Source organism: Mustela lutreola, chromosome 6 (genome assembly GCF_030435805.1).
Source record: "Mustela lutreola isolate mMusLut2 chromosome 6, mMusLut2.pri, whole genome shotgun sequence".
Classification (NCBI taxonomy): Eukaryota; Metazoa; Chordata; class Mammalia; order Carnivora; family Mustelidae; genus Mustela; species Mustela lutreola.
In genome coordinates, this window is record NC_081295.1 from 97,685,997 (window position 1) to 97,705,692 (window position 19,696).

The window sequence follows — 19,696 nt, forward strand, 5'->3', positions numbered from 1 at the left end:
CAAATACCTGGTGTCACTGCTAAATGGTCTTCACCCTCCTCCCCAATCCAGCTCTGTTTCAGAAAGGGATAAAGGAAAACACAAAAGAGGGGGAAAATGGGCTGGGTTGGGGAGTGGAAGACAACGTTTTACCTAAATGTAGAACCTTGCCACACGTCTTTATTCTCTTATATTTTTCTTAAATATATTGCCAGTTACACCATTTCTTTATGATGAAAAGTTGGGGCTGTCCACCGTGGCTATTTATTTTAAAAGCTGCTGAAAGTGTAAGCTACCACGGGGTGTTGCCTTTCAAAAAAGGGAAAAGAACCCAAATTCGATGTAAATATGGAAAGAGCAATATTGTTTCCACTTGGGTAAAGGCAGACACCCCAATCTGGGTGAAATTGATTTGGGTGCTTGTTGGAAAAAGCAGTCTTCAGCATCTAGGGAGTGGAACCAATAGGAATGAACACTTACTCATGTAAAAGGAAGCTTTAATTACTATATATTTCTATCTCTAATATACACATATCGGGGCTGGATCTTTATCTTCACAATAAAATGTGTGCAAATGCTCTCTTTAGAGATGAGTCCCCACCTCAGTCGGTATAGAAAAGCATGATAAAGGTTGGAAAAAATGGATAAAAATGTTGAAAGAACCTCCAGTTCCTTATTAGGCGAAGATACAATATTTATTCCTTGTCTCCTGGGATAAATCTCTTCTGCCTATTGTCCTCCCAGTTCTCAGTGCTGATGCTTAATTTTCAAAACTTCTATATTACCAAGGGACCTACGACATCAGCCAAAGAAATACTCAGCAAGTACAAAATCTGTTCCAGGGAGCTGCTTTTGTGCAGAGGGAAAATTTTGTTCCTACAGGTTTTTAAGTGGGTACGAGGCAAGGAGCTATCTGATCCGGGCAAAGCCATTACAATTTAGATCTCTATCTATAGAACATTTTTTTTTCCTTAAAAAAAAATTGGAAAATACAAGAAGTTTGGATTTTTTTCCCGATTCTTTTTTTGGAGAGGGAAATTGCATCGTAAGCTTTCGGAGAAACCCAACATGTCAACTACCTTTCCGGGACTAGTCCACGATGCCGAGGTATTATTACTTTTTTTTTTTTTTTTTTTTTTTTTTTTGAGCGCGCGTGTGTGTGGCGGCGGCGGCGGCGGTGGCTGCGGTGGTGGCAGCTTTCCCTGTCTCTAATCTATATTGGACCGTTACGTTTAATTATAATCTGGCTTTCGGGAGAAGTTAAGGAAGGAAAGGGGAGAAAGTTCGTTATGACATCTGTCGCCAGGAAGGGCAACTCTCTGCCATGTTAAGAAACATTTGCCATAATGAGGGGGAAAACATAATCCTAATAATAAAGAAAGGAAGGAGGGGGTGAGGAGAAAGAGAGAAAGATGGAAAAAAAGATACTCAGAAAGGCAAAGTAAAGAGATTGATGGGGGGCGGTAGGTGGACAAGGGGGTGGGGAACAACGCACCCCTTTGGAATGGGCTTATTCTAGGAAAGTGAAGCAGAAAGAGGGGAGTCGGATTCCTTGCCCCAAATGGTTAAGGAAATGAACAAGTTGAACGATTTGCACAGACTGGATTTTGTAAATATGTGGATAATGATTTTGAGCAGCTCTGGCGGAACAACTCAGCAAGGACAGCCGCGGAATCCCGGTGTTGGGATCTGGTTGCAGCGGCGAGGTGCCCGCCTGCGTTCTGTGCGTGTGGACTCGGGTTCTGCTCCCCGCCGCCCCGGAGTCAGGCGTAAACCTGGCTCCCAGCGCCCAGCTCCCTGTGCAAGTTAGGCTGTGTGTGTGTGTGTGTGTGTGTGTGCGCGCGCGTGTGTGTGTATGTGTGTGTGGTGTGTCACCCGCACCTATATAGGGTGGGGGATTTTTTTCCGCCCTCTCGACTGTGAGGACGAGGCCGCCCACCCCCAGTTCGCCTGCTCGCAAAGGCTCTCTGGCAAAGGCGCTGAGCCGGGGCTGTGGCTCGGCCCCAGCCCTGCGTGCTCGCTCCCCTTGGAGAGCCAGAGAAAGCTTGAAAGCTTCTGGCTCCGGGAGAGCGGCGTCTCGGTTGCAAAATGACAAACCTCAAGTTTTTCTGCTCTCCCTTTTCCCCCTCTTCCTTCCAGATACGTCACGACGGATCAAACAGCTACCGTTTGATGCAGCTTGGCTGTCTGGAGTCCGTAGCCAATTCCACTGTCGCCTATTCCTCCTCCTCTCCTTTAACTTACTCCACCACCGGCACCGAGTTCGCGTCCCCCTACTTCTCCACTAACCACCAGTACACCCCGCTCCACCACCAGTCCTTCCATTACGAGTTTCAGCACAGCCACCCGGCCGTCACCCCCGACGCCTACTCTCTGAACTCGCTCCACCACTCGCAACAGTACTACCAGCAGATCCACCACGGGGAGCCCACCGACTTTATTAACCTGCACAATGCGCGGGCGCTCAAGTCGTCCTGCCTGGACGAGCAGAGGCGGGAGCTGGGCTGCCTCGATGCCTACCGCCGGCACGACCTGTCCCTCATGAGCCATGGCTCTCAGTATGGAATGCACCCAGATCAAAGACTCCTGCCAGGGCCCAGCCTGGGGCTGGCCGCCGCGGGAGCGGACGACTTGCAGGTAAATAAGCATGCAGCGAATTTGTCTGCGCCCTCCCCTCTTTGCCCTCCCCCTCCCGAACCGTTAAAGCTCTAACTGTAAGCCGCCTCTCCTCTCTCCTCTCCTCTCCTCTACCCTCCTCTCCTCTCTCTGTCTCTGTCTCTCTCTCTCTCTCTCTCTCTCACACACACACACACACACACACACCACTTATTATGGAAAGTTATCAAAACAATTAGAGGAGGCGTGCGCCATTCTGTCACTCTCATTGGATCAAGGCATTTCACCTGGACGCCCGGGAGTCTGGCTAGCTGCGGGCCCCCACTTTCAGTTGGTCTGCACAGAAATCGGTTGTGAATCCTCATTTCTGTCCCTGAGGGGATGGGGCGGAGGAGATCGGGGAGGCTGGGTTGAGCCGACTGGACTCCGAGTAAGACTCGATAAGATGATGACCAATCGCACCTTCAGTCTCTGCGTTTTGCTGGGTCTACCCGCCGGCGTCTTAGGTGTCTGTCCCAGACCGAGCTTGTGGAAACTTACTATGACCTGGGCGGGGAGGGGGGGCTGGTTTGTACTGCGACTTTGTTGGGCTCTAGCAAAAGTTTCCCCGAATATACTAGATTGCTGTGGATAGTAAAGAATTGCAAATGAAAGTCTCAAAATTCACACCAATCAAAGAATCTGCACAATGCAGTTCACCAGGCTGTGGAGTTGAACCCAAGTCTGTCTAAGGAGACCCAATCCCACCACTCAGTTGGGTAATTCACAACTTTATTTTTCTCACCGGGTTATTAACTTTTACACAAGATGCAACTTCTTAAAAAGAAGGAAATTAGGAAATAAATGAAGGGAGAGGGGAAAGAAATAAGGAAGGAAGAAGTGAGAAAAAGAAAGGAGGGATGAGAGAGAGAGCAAAAAGAGAGGAAGGAAGGAAGGGGGGAGGGGGGAGGGATCTAGTACTGTGGAAGCCATCAATCAGATGATCTCTCTCTTACATTTTTCTTAATGTATTTTTGCACATTTTTTGCCAACAATAGAATTTATAATTTTTCAGACATACTGCCACAACCACATTGCAAACAAATAAACCCACAAATATCCCAAAAAAGAACTGAAAAGACATGAATTTGTAGCTTCTTCTAGCTGAAAGGACAGCTGTAGCTGAGTGTCTACTTTTTCAGTCCGCACAAAGCTGGCCACCCTCTCCACAGCCTCCATAACGAAAGGAGAGATACTCCAAGAGCACAAGTTGGAGACATAAGAGATCCCTTTTTGCGCACGGAAAATCTTTGCCTCTCATTTACCTCCAAGCAAGGGATCATTTTAAAATTAAAGTGAAAGCCCTTACAGTCCCAACAGAGAGCCGTGGGCACAAGATCGGCACACAAGAAAAAAGATTTGGCTCCATAAACCTTGACTTTCTACATTTATATTCACAAAATAATTTTATACGCTCAGAACATTTTTACATTTTTCACAAGGATCCCCTTATGTCTCAAGGGGGGAAAAATCTGCCATTCAATGCTTAGCTCAACTAAAACCTATTTACTCCTTTTAATAGCCGCGTCTGCTGCTGATTTTTTTGTATCTGTACAAATTTTTTTTCTGTGCTAGGCACAAAGCCGGGCATTTTTCAAAAGAGGGGATTAGAACATTTGCAAGCACCAAACAAAGGGCGAATCCCGTGCAAAAGAACACCGTAGTTTATCCAATTTTCGACTTAGTGCCATTCAACTGGTCATTTATGCAATGTCATCCGACCAAACAACATGTTTTACTTATGAGGGGGAAAAGTTTGTTAAGTGTAGAGACCAAGATTCGTTTCTTCTGAGAAAATAAACATCTTAACAGTGCGCCAGAGAACGGGAGGGAGAGTGGTTCGCTCCCTTGGAGAGCTTCGAGGCTCTTTACCTTCTACATTTCAGATATTTTAAGACCTTTTCTTCAGTTTATGTCTTTTTTATATTTATAGTCTTTTTTTAGTTTTTTAGTTTATTGCTCATACTGAGGGAATATTCATACTGAGAAACACTCCAACATTTTAGAAGAAGTTGAAGAGTTTGATATGTGATGTATTTATGTATCTATGTCTATAGACATATCTATATATGTACATATCATTGTGTATGTGTGTATATATATGCTATATATGTGTGTGTGTGTGTATATATATTATATATATATGAAACAAGTTGTAAATCTAGTAAGTTATTTTCTTGCACTCCTCTTGGACTTAGTTGGCAGAATGAAAAGGAAAGAGAAAAAAAGTAATAGCTACTTTTAAAAAGAGAAATAGGGAGGGGATGTGTGGGAGAAACCCGTCTCTCTCCTTTTATTTCTTCCTTTTTAAAACATTCATCAGCATATGCCTCATTTCAAATGCAACAAATGTAAATATACTTTTCCCTGCACAGAATTTTAAGTGAAAGTCCAATGGTTTGCAGGGCGGTCTAAGTCTGCCTAACAGATGCAAACAGTCTTGTGGCTTCAGTTCCATCTTTGAGTCCCCTAAAAAGATTTGCTATGGCCAACAAAGGAAACTGTCACACCTTTTCCCATCACCGCTTTAATTTATGCTCAGTCTCCAAGTTTTTTTTTTTTTTCATATTGATTTGATAATCACTTTAAGGCAGAACATTTAAAATAAGAAAGAGCTCGTGAGTAGGTTGAAAAGGGGGGTCTTACAGGCCTGCCTCAATATGGTGAAAATGGGGAAGCAAAAGGGAGCCAGGGCTGTAAAGGTTGTTTTGTAAAGTGGGTTTTTATTATGCACCGACTCTCTCCGCATTTACTTAACTCTTCACGGGCTGTTGGGTAGGTTAACACCCTTCAAGGCCTCTTTCATGTCCAATACCTCGTTTGTTTGTAAAGGAAAATGAGCCTTTAACACATTTCAACTCAGGGTAAAAAAGACAGAGAGAAATTTTTATTTTTCTTTATCAAAAATCAGCAAACCCTTTCCTTCTTCCCAGCTCAAATGATCCCTCAATCCATTAGGAGCCTGAAGATCTACAGTGAGTGAACCTGAAGGTGTTTCCTCTCTAAGGCATATTTTGGGTAGGATACTACTACTTCTGTGGTAAAGCAGAACCAACATCAGATATCTTGAAGGCTGCACTTGAAATGGCTCCTCTGAGCTCCCCAGAAACCCACAGTGCCAGACTTGACACTTTTAGTATAATTTGCTCCACGCAGAAAGTGCCGTGGAAACTGTCTGTATATATGCTATCTGCCTTGATGGGGACTCAAAGGGCTTCTCATTCCCTTATGCCAAGATGAAAGACTCTCAGGTACTTTGAAGTGTAATAGTGTATGGTGCTGCAAAATGCATACCTTAAGATTTATACAACTTTTAGATTGTGGTTTTTCTGGCACTTTTTTCCCCCTTAAAATCATGTGTGCTGCCAAACTTGTTCCAGCTCAGTGGTTGCTTTTAACTGTCTACTACAGGGATATGGGGTTCAGGAATGGGGCAGATTGAAAGACTTAACTCATGTGGTCATACCTATTAGTACCTATTTGAGTGCTTTTATTTATTTTTCTTTTGTTAAGGGCTCCGTGGAAGCCCAGTGTGGACTTGTTCTCAATGGTCAAGGTGGAGTGATAAGAAGAGGTAAGTGACATGTTAAAATGAAACGTTCTTCTCTCATCTGATACTTTGAAGATCTGGTGGTGTTTTTGAGCATTGGATCCCTTGCCTGATGATTAAGAAAACAATTACTCTTGGTCGATTACTTTGGTCCCACATAGGCATACTCCCCTCCTTCACTGAGGCTTGAACCCAGACTGTGCCCCCAAAGAGCTATGATAGAAGAGATTTGCTATTCTCCATGGAACAGTGACACAATCAAAGTTAGAGGGGGAGAAAAAGAAAAAAAGAAGAAAGCAAGAAAAGAAAGGGGAAAAAATCCTTGTCACACCTCCTTTCCCCATCACCACATCCTCAAGCAGAATTTCTGGTCTCTTTTAGTCCTGAATGTGCCAGCCACAGCCTGGGTGATTGAGGTGATGGTGTTAGCTTGAGGCTTTGAAGGATTCTATGAAAGGCTAGATTCATTGAGGCTTCGGGGAAGGCTAATGAAACACCAATATTGTAGCTGCCCTTATTTTTCTAAGTGTCCAGAACATTTCTTTCTTTAAGGGAGGTGGGAGGAGGAGGTGGTGTTAACTGTACCGGATAAAGCTTTCTTGTTCCCATCTGTTGAGGAAAACATCTGAATCCAGAGTTACCCATGGAATTGGAAGGTGGGGGAAGGCAAGAGTTGAGAGCTGTTGATTTTGGCTCAGACACTGAAGGGGGCTGCATCTCAGATGTTCCATTTTGACAAAAGGTTTTGAACTATGACATTTCAAGGGCCTCAAGGCGGTGCAGATTTTGCTGGCTTCCCCACTTAACTGTACCCAGAGCCTCTGAAGCTTATTTTCCCAGCAAAGCTGAGTAACCCGAGGAGCACACAGGCAAGGGGACCAGCTGTTATCCCAACTTCATACGAATTAATAAGATGTGGCCTATTCACCAGGACTAATTCCAGCTCCAGGGCCGCAGTTGTCTTTAGTAACAGAACTACTAAAGACTGAGTCACTTCTGATGGTACCAAATAAATGTCCTTCAGTCCCTGTCCATCCTCTTCAAAGCTTATTGAAAGAGTCCAGTGCTTTTCCAAATAAAGCAATGGATTCTTTCATGTTTAAAGTACAGGTTTTACAACCCAGTGTCCAATGTGAAATTCCATTTAAATTTAGGAGGAACAAAAACAAAGACTGCTTTTCTTTTGGAACTTAAAGATTGTCATAGTGGACACTTGGAACTTCCACTAAATGTAAAATAGCTATTAGACTCCGTTGTTTTACTCCAGGGAGATTTGAAACTATTTTTCAAAAAACCACTAGTGTGGTTCAGTAAGGATTTTTTTTTTTTTTTTTTAATGAGTAATAGTAAGCTTGTCAGGCTAATATTCAGCCATGTTAAAGTGAGATGAAATAGGCCCAAGACTAGTAAAAATGAAATAAAATTCACATGCTATTGGAGGGAGGGATTAATATGCCTGGTGAAAGAAGGGTCAGGTGAGGTGTGCAGACCTGGGTCTGTAGCGGCGGTCACGCTGAAGGTGAGGCTGAGCAGTCAGGGCGCACGGAGATGTCGGTGGTGCTGAAGGACAGCGCCACTAATTAGCGCCCGAAGCCGGCTCCTCCCAGAGCCCGGCTGGCGCGACTGCGGTAGACGCATTCAGTTGCGCATTTAGTCCAAGATCACCTTCTCAAACCCTTGGAAATCGCTTCAGACCTTACAATAGCTGGCAGAGGGTGGGAATTATTTGAGACCGAGGGCGAGAGCTGGCAGGGAAGTGGCTGTGTAATCAGTTGAAGTTTTTGGAGAGAGATTTAGGGGACACATGCTCAGCATTCCCCCGAGAAAGGCCTACGATCCTGGATAGCTACAAAATGGGAACTGTGGTCCTGTCCTATTAAAGCCACAGAAATGGTCTTCCTTGGGTAATGTTTTATTTACAGAATTCCGTGTCACCTCGTTTCACCTGAAAATCAGCATGGAGCCTGTGATTTTAAACCAAACATTGATCTTTTAGGAGAACAGCATAGCTCCAAAGAGAAAGGGGTGGTAACTTGGGGCGTCTATCTGTATTGTTTGACTAAATCCCAGGCCTCATCCCCCCCCAGCCCCGCTCCCTGCAAAGGAATTCAGAATTTAGCTGCTGAATTTATTGCATTTCCACATGTCTTAGAGAAAGGCCAATTAACTTGGTTGAGCTCTGGAGACCAAGTGTGTGTCTGTTACTCTGAAACAATCAATGTTCATGACAGTTTACAAATGGAGAGCAAGGAATTCTTGCTTAAAAGGTTTTGTACATCCTACTGGAACCTGCCCAGCCCCTCATCTCAGGACTCCTCATTTTTGAAGAAAAGCTGAGGAAGGCCCTTCTCTGTCTTGTCATGGTAGTGCACCAGAATCTTAAACTAAATAGCTCGAGTCACCTTCGTTCATCAAAAACCAGGAGGGTATTACGTTAAGCACTCTGCCGTATTGCCATATTGTGTAATGGTTTTGTTTAGGTAGGAATGTCTGTTTCTCTTCTAATCCATGTTTACAGGTAACTCTCCACAGGAAACATGATTTCTTGAAAACCACAACTTTTTGCCAATTTTCCCTCCCTTGCTATGTTCTCTGATAAACTTACATTTCTAATGATTTCTAGGATTTATTGTGGGAAGAACAAAACAGATTTCACTTCCAAAGTCTCCTGAGTATTCTTCTAGAAGAAAGATCCCTAAGTGCCTCCTATGAGTTCACCAGGGAGAGGCTGTCCTGGTTTGCAGGGTGTGTGTTGGGGGGGGGGCACTCAGTTCTTTAAATTTAGCCATCTCTATTTGCAAAGAACAAAATACCATTTCTCTGACTCACTTCAGTAAGTGGCAGTTACATTGTCTTTGCCTATAATGAAGGCCAAGGAGCCAAAGGAAGCTTGGAACAGGGGCAGCGGCAAGGTAATTACCACCTAGATAAAATATTTGCCACCGCCTCTGAGATGCAGCTCCCGCACTCTCACTCTCACTTAATGGTGTGCGTGATTTTGCCCGCAGCTCCGCCACTCCAACCATCAGAACCAATAATCTTTACTTTACCCTGTGCTCTCGTATCGATAGCTTCTCTCGCCTCCGGCTTCGGCTTTGATATGTTAATATTTCTGAGTAGCAAATTCTGCAGAGATCATATTAATGTTGTACGTACAGAGTGGAGCTTTGCCTTCGTTGAATATTCAGATACTAGGTTTCAAAAGGCGTCTCTTGAAGAAATGAGGCTTCTATTTACAGGAGTCGTCTGTGTTTTTAATCATTAAAAAAAGAAAGGAAAACCCACTCTTCTTTTCCCCATGAATCTTCTGAGGCTCCCTCATGGCCCCCTCCTCTTTGTCAGGCACTGGTCCCTTTCATTTCTCACTCTGAGAATTTAATAGTAGGAGAACAATGTTGATGACGATGACGATGATGATGATGTTGCTAAGAATGAATGGATCCAGGTTGGAATGGCAGGGGTAGGGTTTCGAGTGGGTAGGGGGCTATGGCCTGCAGACGCAGATGGAGATGAGATGAGAAGACCCAGCTTTTCCATATTTGGGTGGGAAGTGACATTTTGGCCCTGGTCTTTTTTGAGAAATCGGAATGGCAACTCTGAAAAAAAAAAAAAAAAAAAAGGAAGAAAGAAAAAAATGAAAAAAGTGAAGAGGGGAAGCGCCCTTGTTTTGCTTTGTGATCACTCTGCCTTGCAGCCCCAGGCTAATTTCAGACACTTAAATACCGCCATAGCCTCTGGGCCACGCAGAGAGGGAGCGGACCCGGCTATGGGCAGGCAGGAGCACTTTCCGGATTGCCCGTGGCTACACAAAATACAAACTACTTTGAATCAAACATTTTGGGGGAATTAATATGATCTGAACTCTGCACGTTTTAAGGGAGCTGGAATTTGTCAGATCGCTTAGAGGTGACTGGCACGCTGAGGAGGAGGCATTTACGCTGAGGTACAAACATTGTCAGATCTGATTTAATTTTTTAAAAATGCTTCTGTGAAACGGAGTTTAGCAGCACTCGCCCAGTCTGCCAATAAGAGGGTGGATGGACCTGACCGCTCTCCCCTTCTACAGTCCCCACAGCTGGCTGCCCACAAGCTGCTTGGGCAGGAAGATGAGCTGCTTCTGCTCTTTCAGTTTTGCCGGGGCTCTGAGTTTTGGAACTCGAGTTAGAAAGAGCCTCTGGCTCTTTCAGCGACTTCCAGGAGGAGTACAATTGGAGTGGGGTGGGAAGCCTTCCTCTTCTTCTTTTGTCAGGGCCCCCAGAACCTCTCTTCACTAGAATTGCCCCAAATCATCTGTATAGCTCATCCATTTTGAAAATAGAACCAGAAACACACCTCTCCTGCCTTGTTAGTCCCCAAATACAGATGCTGCAGATTCGGAATTCAATCTCCTTTATATGAAGATGAAAATTCATATACCAAAGGATCTATAGGCATGGTTTTGGGGGGAAAAATTCTGTGGGGGAGGGGAGCTCCTTTCGTAGCCCACTGCCATCTCTCCATTTTCTTTATCGCTGTGAAAATCACCAAAACCAAAGCAATCCCTGCATTGAGAAATGGGGATTAATACACACACACACACAATTACACACCCACCGGCACATTAAACCAATGTCTCTCTGTGCAGACCTCCCTTTCTTTTGTTCTGCCTGGAATCTGCTCAGGGAGGAGCGTGTCCAAACCTCTTAATCCAGTTATACCTGGAAGGATACATTCTCCCCCTCAAACAGCGCAGTAAGCGGCTGATGCATCATTTGAGGCCCATTTGATTGCAGTTAAACCGCTATCCCTTTGCTGTTTGATTACAATGAGTATCTGCGGCCGGCGAAGGGGTGGGGAGAAGCGGGGAGGGGATTACCCGAGGGGTTTGGGATTGAGCAGGGCGAGGGGCTAGAAAGGAAGCAGCCGAGAATGATCCTACCCCACCCAGTTTACACGCGCACCTCACAGAAATGCACCCGCAGAACAAACAGGGACAGGAAACTCCTATAATCGCTTACACATTTTTAATGTGTCAGAAAAAACGAGCGATCACTGGAGATGAAGAAGGGGAGAAAAAAATCCCTGCCGTTTGTATTTCTTTCATTTGAATTGTAAACATCTGTTTGGCTGTAAGGCGAACAGAACATTTATTTTGCTCTCAAGATTTGGTCTAATTATGTCAACACCGAAGCGACGGGGAGTGGGGCGGCGCTGCGGCTTTGGAGAGGCTGCGCGCGTCAGGCCCGCGCCCGGAAGCCAGCCAGGAAGTATTGATTGCACCTGGAGAGCGCGCAGGGCCTCTAGCCATCTAGCTCTGTTCTTTGAGAGGAAGGCACCCAGAGGGGCTGCGTGGCTTACAGGCAGCCTTAGGGGCGCCAGGAGAGCCACAGCTCCTTGGAGACGGTCGCGGCTGTTTCCTCTGCCCTAATTGCCTGGATAAGAAAAGGAAAAGCGCACTCAGGCGTGGGCGCTTGTCTTTCTATCCCATAGCCGCGCAAAAGGTGGATGGGGATCTTGTTGCGCTCCAAAGCTCGCGCCCCTGAGCGGTGGTAGTTGCTCAACACGATGGTGGAGTTCGGTGGGCTCTATTCAGGATGCTGAGCACGTGTGCGTCCTTTTCCCGTTGCACCTCCCACGAGCTGGGGAATTAAGTTGAGCAGGCGTGAGCATCCCCATTTTTCAGATGGACAGACCAGGGCCCAGAGTTATTCATCAGAGGTCCCATGGGTCGCTAGTTGGCCAACCTCTTACTTGCAGCCCAGTCTTTTTCCCACTCCCTAGGCTGTGCCTGCCAACACAGGGCCAGATATCTCCAGCCACTCCAGGAAGGGCACAGCCCCACTCCGTTTTTCTTTGGCCTCATGGGTTCTAACAAGGTCTGGCAGCTGAAGGATCTGCTTCTGTGTGTTTTGTGCCCAGTTTTGTCCCCTGCACAGTTTCTTTGCCTGATATTTCCCTATAGCTATGGCAGAGTTATCCGTTTTATGATAGTCATGTTCTAGACAAATGACCTTAAGTAGATAGTCCCTGACTTCTTATGCTGTTTCTATCGCTACAGATCTGAGTTTGAGCATCACTGGAAATAGGAAGCCCCATGACCAAATTTCAGTTTTGAAAATAGTGTCCTCCACAGGAGTATTGCTTCTGTGCACTATGATGGAAAAGGGATGTACTCGAGAAAAGCTCTGTATGAGTGCCCTGGTTCTGGCGCCATAGGCATCTCTAATTGGAGTGCTGGATCTAGAATGAACGTTATGTAATTTCAATAAGAGCCCACCTGCAACACAGGTACCATGAAGAACTGGTAACCCTGGGGATGAATACTGCACATGCCTTGGCATGGATGACTCTCATGGCTTTCCTTTGAAATCTCGTCATTGCTATCTCTAGTCTGGGTCCCCTCCTCGGACCTTCATTCTAAACACAAAAATCTGGTTATGTTGACCTATTAATCTCTTCTTCTTCCCCCAAAAATAAACCACTGGGAAGAAAGATATCAGGTTCCCCAAGCTGCTGTAAACTCTACAAGTTGCCAAATCTTTAGCCAGGACGAGAGAGTTCCCCAAGGCTGCAGCAATGCCAACTATCAAAGCAACAGAAATTCCCTTTAAAGATGCTGTGACATAAAAAATAAAAGACTCTAGAGTTGATGGCTAATCCTGAATACAAAATAAATCTTCCAGGCAGTTTTTGTGTGCATAAAGCATACTCTTAATATACAGCTGGTGTAACTTACTTATGTTGACCACATTAATAAATGCTTATTTGAGCGAAAACCAGAAGCCTAACCTGGATGCAGGAAAGACCCAGAGCCCAGGGTGGTAGCACTTGGCTAGATAGCAGATCCAATGACTTCCCTGGAAGCAGCTAGCTTTCACCACACAGGGTTCACTTTGCCAAAAGGGGGCAATTTTTCAGTTGGAGAAAATCTTATTTGACTCTCTTTTTTTTTTTTTCAACAAAGATCTTTTATAATCTTCTTCTGTATCTCCCTATATTAGGTTTCTGACCCACTGTAGATTGGTGAATATAGGAAAGGTCTAAAGCTGTGTCCTTCTTTTCCCTTGACTTACCGGGAAAGTAGCACATGCACAAATATTCTTCTCTCATAATTTACTTGAGACCCATTAGGTGAGACTGCTTGTGTCCTCAGTTGCGTATTGGCTATTTTACCGAGAGGAGGGTTTATGTAAAGTGTAAATTTGTTTATGATTCCATAACAATAGATGGAAGCCCATTTTCAGAAGAGGGCTCTGTGAATTCTGAATATAGATATTATGATTCTTTAACATGTTTTACTTCAGATGGCCCCACAGTGACCAAAGTCCTAAAGTTACCAGGCTCCTGATTCTGACAATAGGATGCTAAAGGCCAGCTTCACTGATAGCCTGTTCATCATAATTTTTGAGAAGTCACGATTTTTCTGTAAAATACATTTTGTATCTATAGGTATAAAGGGAGAGCATCAATGAATGAGGATAATGGTAGTTCCCGGCCCCCAAATCTGGGAAAACTATGATGATGAGGAAGAGGAGGGACAAGGGAGGAGGATCCGCTTTAAAATTCTCTGTGACAAAGTTAAGTGGGATAGTGCAGATGAATTCCTGTTTGGGGCTCCCAAGACAGGCATTTGCATGGTTTTCCATTATGTTGACCACAAGTTTAATGCCAGGAAAAGGATTTCAAATTGACAGATGAAATTGTGACCTCTCAGATTTCAGACTGAGGGTCAGTTTCCTGGCACCAGCACTAACATTGGGAATGTGGCCAAGCATGCAGGACTCATCTTCCAGTCTGGAGAGGGCTGGTTACTCTAAGGTTCTCAGTATCCTCTCTTCTGTTTGGGGGAGTCATTCAGGGTGATTGCCAGCCTTAGAATGCTTAAGGAGAAAGAGTTGCAGCACTTTCAGGGGAAACTTGGATGACTCTAAAACAGCCTGGAAGAATTCCAGGTAGTACAGGGGTAGAAACATTTTAAGAGAGGGGTAAAACTAACCTGTTCTTTCCACCCAGGTCCAGGACCCCTTCACCATTTTAAACATCCTCCCTGGTTCCTTAACCACTGTGCTCAGAGAACATACGCAAATCTGAATGCCAGAGACTCCAGCAACACAACATCCTCCCTGAGCAGCTTAGTAAAGGAGGGGAGGAGCTTTGTAGGAGGCAAGTGGTGAGCCCTAGACTAGGACTTCTCAAACTTTAATGTGCCCATGAACCCCATGGGGATCTTGTTAAAATGCAGATTCTGACTCAGAAGGTCTGGAGTTAGGCTTGGGATTCCACATGTCTATCAAGCTCTCAGGAGATGCCAATGCTGTCGGTTGAGAACCACCCTTTGAGTAAAAGGATTTGGGGCAACACTCTCCTGCTTGTTTTTCTTCTTCCAGCTACTTTTCTCTCTTTTCTCTCATAGAACTTGACCTTTTGTAGAGATGAGTCTTAAGATCTCCCATAGTTGAAGAAATCAAATGCATGCTTAGGAAAGCAAGCCTTGAATTGGAACTTGCCAGTGAACCTCATTAGCTCTGCCCTCAGATGGCTCAGTACATGAAGAGGCAGCCTTGAATGCCAGGGCTGTGTAGCCACCATGTTGGTAGTATGGACACTGGATCAGGATTTTTGCAGTATGGGAAGACTGGGCAGCAGGAAACTCTAAGGGATTATCATCTTGGGTTCTCAAGTCTCCTTCAGGTGCCTGAGGCTAGGGAATGTACTCTTTTGTCTTGGAGGAGAGTAAAGCTCTAGGGGCTTTCTGGAGCTCAGAGGTCAAAGGCAAGATTGCTTTGGTGATTTTGCTATTACCAGGTATATTGCTTTGTTCCCTAATAGTAATAATGAAAACTACAACCAAAACAATAATACTATTGGCCACTAACACTTAACGTGGCTCTTATTATGTTCTCCTCTTGTGCTGTATTTGACTGTGTGTGCCAGTCCTGAGGGCTGACATGTGATAGAGAGATGTGACCTACCATCTACCCACATGGGTTGAAAGTTTATGACAATGGGCAGATTATTTTTGGTGGTGCCTGAGAAGTGAGTGATTCTAGTCCCTATAGTTGGTAGGTGGAGGAGGGAAAAGAGATGGCAGTTTTCAAGCAATTTGGAAAAGAGATTCCAAAACTTTGGTCTGTATAATAAATCATGGATAAAATATAACCATCCATTGTGTCTATTGCACAGACAAGCACACACATATACAGAGCCATGGAAAAGTAATACAGACCCTCTGTGGGTTCAACTGGCAGAGTTTGGGGTTTTCAATTAATTGAAGTGGTTTTTTTGTGTGTATGATGTCAAAATTAGCACTGATGGGCCAGCCAGCAATATGTAGGATAATTTTTGCTTAAATTAAAAAACTGTACCCCCACAAGCATGTTCTATATGATATTTGAAAGGCAAAACTTTTATTGTTATCTGAAAGGACATCTTCAGAGTAGCTTTCTGAGATGATCCCGATGATGTATATATGAGAACAATTGTTGTTGTGTATTCCCAAATCCCAAGTGGTGCCTTGATGTTAACTGTCTTTCATGCAATTATCTTCTCTCACTGTGACTAATATGTAATATACTTCCCCTCCCCCCAACAAGGTGGCACCTGTGTGGTGAACCCCACAGACTTGTTTTGCTCTGTCCCTGGCCGTTTGTCCCTTCTCAGTTCAACTTCCAAATACAAGGTGACGATTGCCGAGGTGAAGAGACGCCTCTCACCACCGGAATGCCTCAATGCTTCACTCTTGGGAGGCATTTTGAGAAGGTAAGATAACTGTTTTCTGGCACATCGTGTCTTCTAATTGTACTGACACCGTACTCCTCAACCCTCAGTCCTTCGGCCTTCTGTCTCACGTTGAATTGGTGGCCAAATCTTCTCATCATTTCCCTCAGAATATGAACTTCCAAAACTTAGTTTTTATTTTGTTTTTGGACAGAGCAAAATCCAAGAATGGGGGCCGCTGCCTGAGAGAGAAACTGGATAGGCTTGGCCTGAATTTGCCAGCAGGAAGACGGAAAGCAGCCAACGTTACCCTCCTCACTTCCTTAGTTGAAGGTATGATTTTTCAGCTCAGCAAAATAATGGTACAAAGTTAACAATTCTTGGAACTCAGGCTTGTTAGAATATGCTGTTTTATTTTTGACTATAGTGTTAAGTAGGACAGGTAACAAATTGGGTGAATTTCCCAATCAATCATGATAAAGATGACTACATTAGACAGCATAAGGCTCAGATAATTCATAAAATGTCATTTAATATGCTAATCTTGACAATAATATGGAAGATAATACAAGATTTAAGTACTTCAACCAGTATTTCCTAAATAACAGTAACCAAAAAGCTGGCTGGGTTTTGTCATTTTTATTAGTGTTTATTTTAGGGTTCAGATAAATCCAGCTTAACTTATTATTCAGTGCACCCTGATCTATAGGAGAATTAATCACCCTTTATATAGGGATCACAGGAGTCTAGGCATGATACGAAGCCTGAGAGCATATTGGGTTAATCCTAGTAGGCATCTCTTAAAGTACAGTGGCATTCCATGGCTTTCTAGGTGCATGAGCTGAGTCCCAGAAGGTTAAGGTTAATCAGTGATATAGAGACGGAGGTAATAATATCTTCCCAGAAGTTATTTTTTTTCCCAACTCCCCCTTTCCCTTTTGTTTCTTCTGTAAGGACTAAACTACAAAATCTTATTTCAACTAATTTTAAGAAGAGGTATTATCAGAGACTTATTTTTGACTTTATGGGAGAACTTTGGAATGCCAGATTAGAGTTCTCCCATAACCCAGAATGCTGTTATTTTCATTCTCACCTGAACTCACCTGAACACACCTGTGACACTTTTCTTGCACTGGGTACTCTCTTGTCTACAAGGCACTATGGGAAGTGAAGAGTAAGGAAAACACACACACAAACATCTTGACTTTATCCAGATTATCAATTCATACCTTTTACTGTACCACTTTCTGAAGTAGTATGTTCTAGACATTAGTCTGGGCAAAATTGGTTGGTGATTTTGCAATCCATTATTATCTTCACTTTGTTCCCTAATTATAATAGTGATAACAACAGTAATATTACTGACCACCCACATTTAACAAGTTAGTTACTGTTACTGCATTTTATGTCTTATGATGTGTTTGCTTGTCGATGCTGATACTAAGAACTAACAGACGCCAGAGGAAGTGGATGTGTCATCCACTCATATGGGTTGGAGGTACTGGGGAAGGACATGGTAGAAAAAATGACACATAGGTTGATTCTAAAGGGAGACAGATTCCTGCTCAATTTAAGGAAGAAGATAATTATAATTATAGCTGTTTAACAATAGAATAAAACACTTCTTCAGAATATAATGAGGTGGATTCAAGAATCATATGGATATGGGCCTGGGTGGCTCAGCCATTAAGCATCTGCCTTTGGCTCAGGTCATGATCCCAGGATCCTGGGATCGAGCCCCACATCAGGCATCCTGTTCAATGGGAAGTCTGCTTCTCCCTCTCCCATTCCTCCTGCTTGTTCCCTCTCTCGCTCTCTCCTTTCTCTCTCTCTCTCTCTCTGTCAAATAAATAAATCTTTAAAAACAAACAAAAAAAGAATCATATGGTTAGTAAGAGTTGACTAGCTCTTAAACCCAACTCTGTAGGAGAATCAGCTCTGGAGGTTTATTAAAAAATACCTGGGACCCTTCCCTAAACCAATTGAAACTCAGTCTGTAGGGGGGTATGACCCAGGCATCTACACTTCTTTTTCAACATCCCCAGTGAATCTATTGTATATGAAGTTTAAGGATCATTGGTCTAAATGTTTCTTGAGATCCTTTCCACTTCCTAGGACGCACTGACTGAATTCTTGTGAGATTTGTAACTGGTGTGAAAATTAAAGGCCCTAAGAAAGACCATTTTCTGGGGTGTCCTTGAATATCCTGGCTAATAGAAGCTGAAGAGCCATACATGAAAGGGTATATTCACAAACCTTCTTACTGATTTTTTATGGAGGCCAAGCACTAAAGTATTCTGAGTGGGAATTCTCAATCTGTGGTAACAGAGGAGGTGAAAGTTAAATATGTGAACTCCTAGGGTGATCTTTAAGGTACCACAGAAATATCTAACTGTGTTCTCTGTTCTTCTGGCTTGTGTTCATGGAGGAGTCACAATTAGCCTTGGTGGACGAAACCCAAGATTTAATTCTTTCCAGATACTTTAATTGGATCCTTTTGAAATCCCCCAAATATTCATGATATAAAGAAATACATATTTTTTGTTTAATTCCAGACTGTGATGGAACTGAGGAAAAGAACTTTAGAGGCAAAGGACCTCTTGCATCCCTTAACTCCCCACATATTATAGCCCACAAATACACATGCACACTTTCTCTCTATCTCTCTCTCTCACACACACACACACTTAAAAGTTTTATTACAGTGTGTTATATTCTCTGATTTCTATTCTGGTCCATATTTTTGTGTTCTTTCTAATATTGATGATAAACCTACTGAATTTATTTCAAGACTCACCCTGAGTCATGACACACAGTTTAAAAAACTACAAGTTGTCTGAGGACATGGAGAGAACTTAATACTCGAAGAACAGGGACATTCCATCTAAATTAAAATAGGCTTTATTTTAATAAAGAGGAAGAGCAGTTTTAGAGTTGAGGACTCTCCTGTATCTTTTTATTCCCACATTTTGGTTGGGTTGATGATGACAGCCGATGACCTTCTCCAGCCACCAAGATGTCATTTTCTTTCTGCATTAGGCTCATAGTCATTGGAACCATGTAGATGATGCTGGATGGATACAAAATAACAGTGACTCAGTTTGGATTTGTCAAGCCCCTGAAGATTGACATAGCTAATGCTTCTCTTCAGTACTTTTTTGAACTAACATGGGTCTGATTTAGTTCTTTTGGATTTGTTTTGCTTGTGTAGTTTTAAGTGGTAAATTAAAACTTTCCCATATTTACCAGTTGGTGTCCCTAAGACTTTGAGTTGAGCCTGTCTTTGAGTGATCCTTTTTTTCTCTTTCTATCAAACATATTCTGTAAGAGCCAGCAACATTTCAGGTTGATTTTTTCAGAAATTCCAAAACTAGATTCCTAGTCATCAAGAAATGGTCCATCAACTCTCTTATGAATCTGTGGTCTTATGGGAAGGAATAGTATTTTTCTTACCATTTGTATTGATATCTCCTTTTTACCTCCTAGATTTTCTGCAATAACCCACATATATATTTGAATACCCAAACCTAGTAATTTAGCTTCTCTTAAATGGCTTTTTTAAAAGTTTGTCTTTTAATTTATTAGTTAAGTTACAGTATAATATTAAGTTCAGATGTGCAATATAGTAATTCAACAAATTCATACGTCACCTGGTGCTCATCATAGTAAGTGTCCTGCTTCATCCCCATCGCCAAATTACCCCATCTCTCCCCTGACCCCTGTAACCCTTGGTTTGTTCTCTATAGTAAAGAATCTCTTTCTTGGTTTGTCCCCCCTCTCTCTTTTTCTCCTCCCCCTTACTCATTTATTTTGTTT

At 43.4% G+C, this 19,696-nt stretch overlaps 1 protein-coding gene across 1 annotated transcript in view; it reads left to right on the forward strand.

Annotated features, from left to right (window-relative positions):
• The first annotated feature begins 2,061 nt into the window (after window positions 1-2,061).
• The window catches only part of TFAP2D (transcription factor AP-2 delta), a 53,541-nt gene continuing 35,906 nt past the window's right edge, over window positions 2,062-19,696 (forward strand). The window contains exons 1-4 of the mRNA XM_059176379.1: window positions 2,062-2,616; window positions 6,148-6,208; window positions 15,757-15,922; window positions 16,095-16,213. Of these exons, the coding sequence (XP_059032362.1) occupies window positions 2,068-2,616; window positions 6,148-6,208; window positions 15,757-15,922; window positions 16,095-16,213 (895 nt within the window). The 5' untranslated portion in view covers window positions 2,062-2,067. The remainder of the gene's footprint in view (window positions 2,617-6,147; window positions 6,209-15,756; window positions 15,923-16,094; window positions 16,214-19,696) is intronic.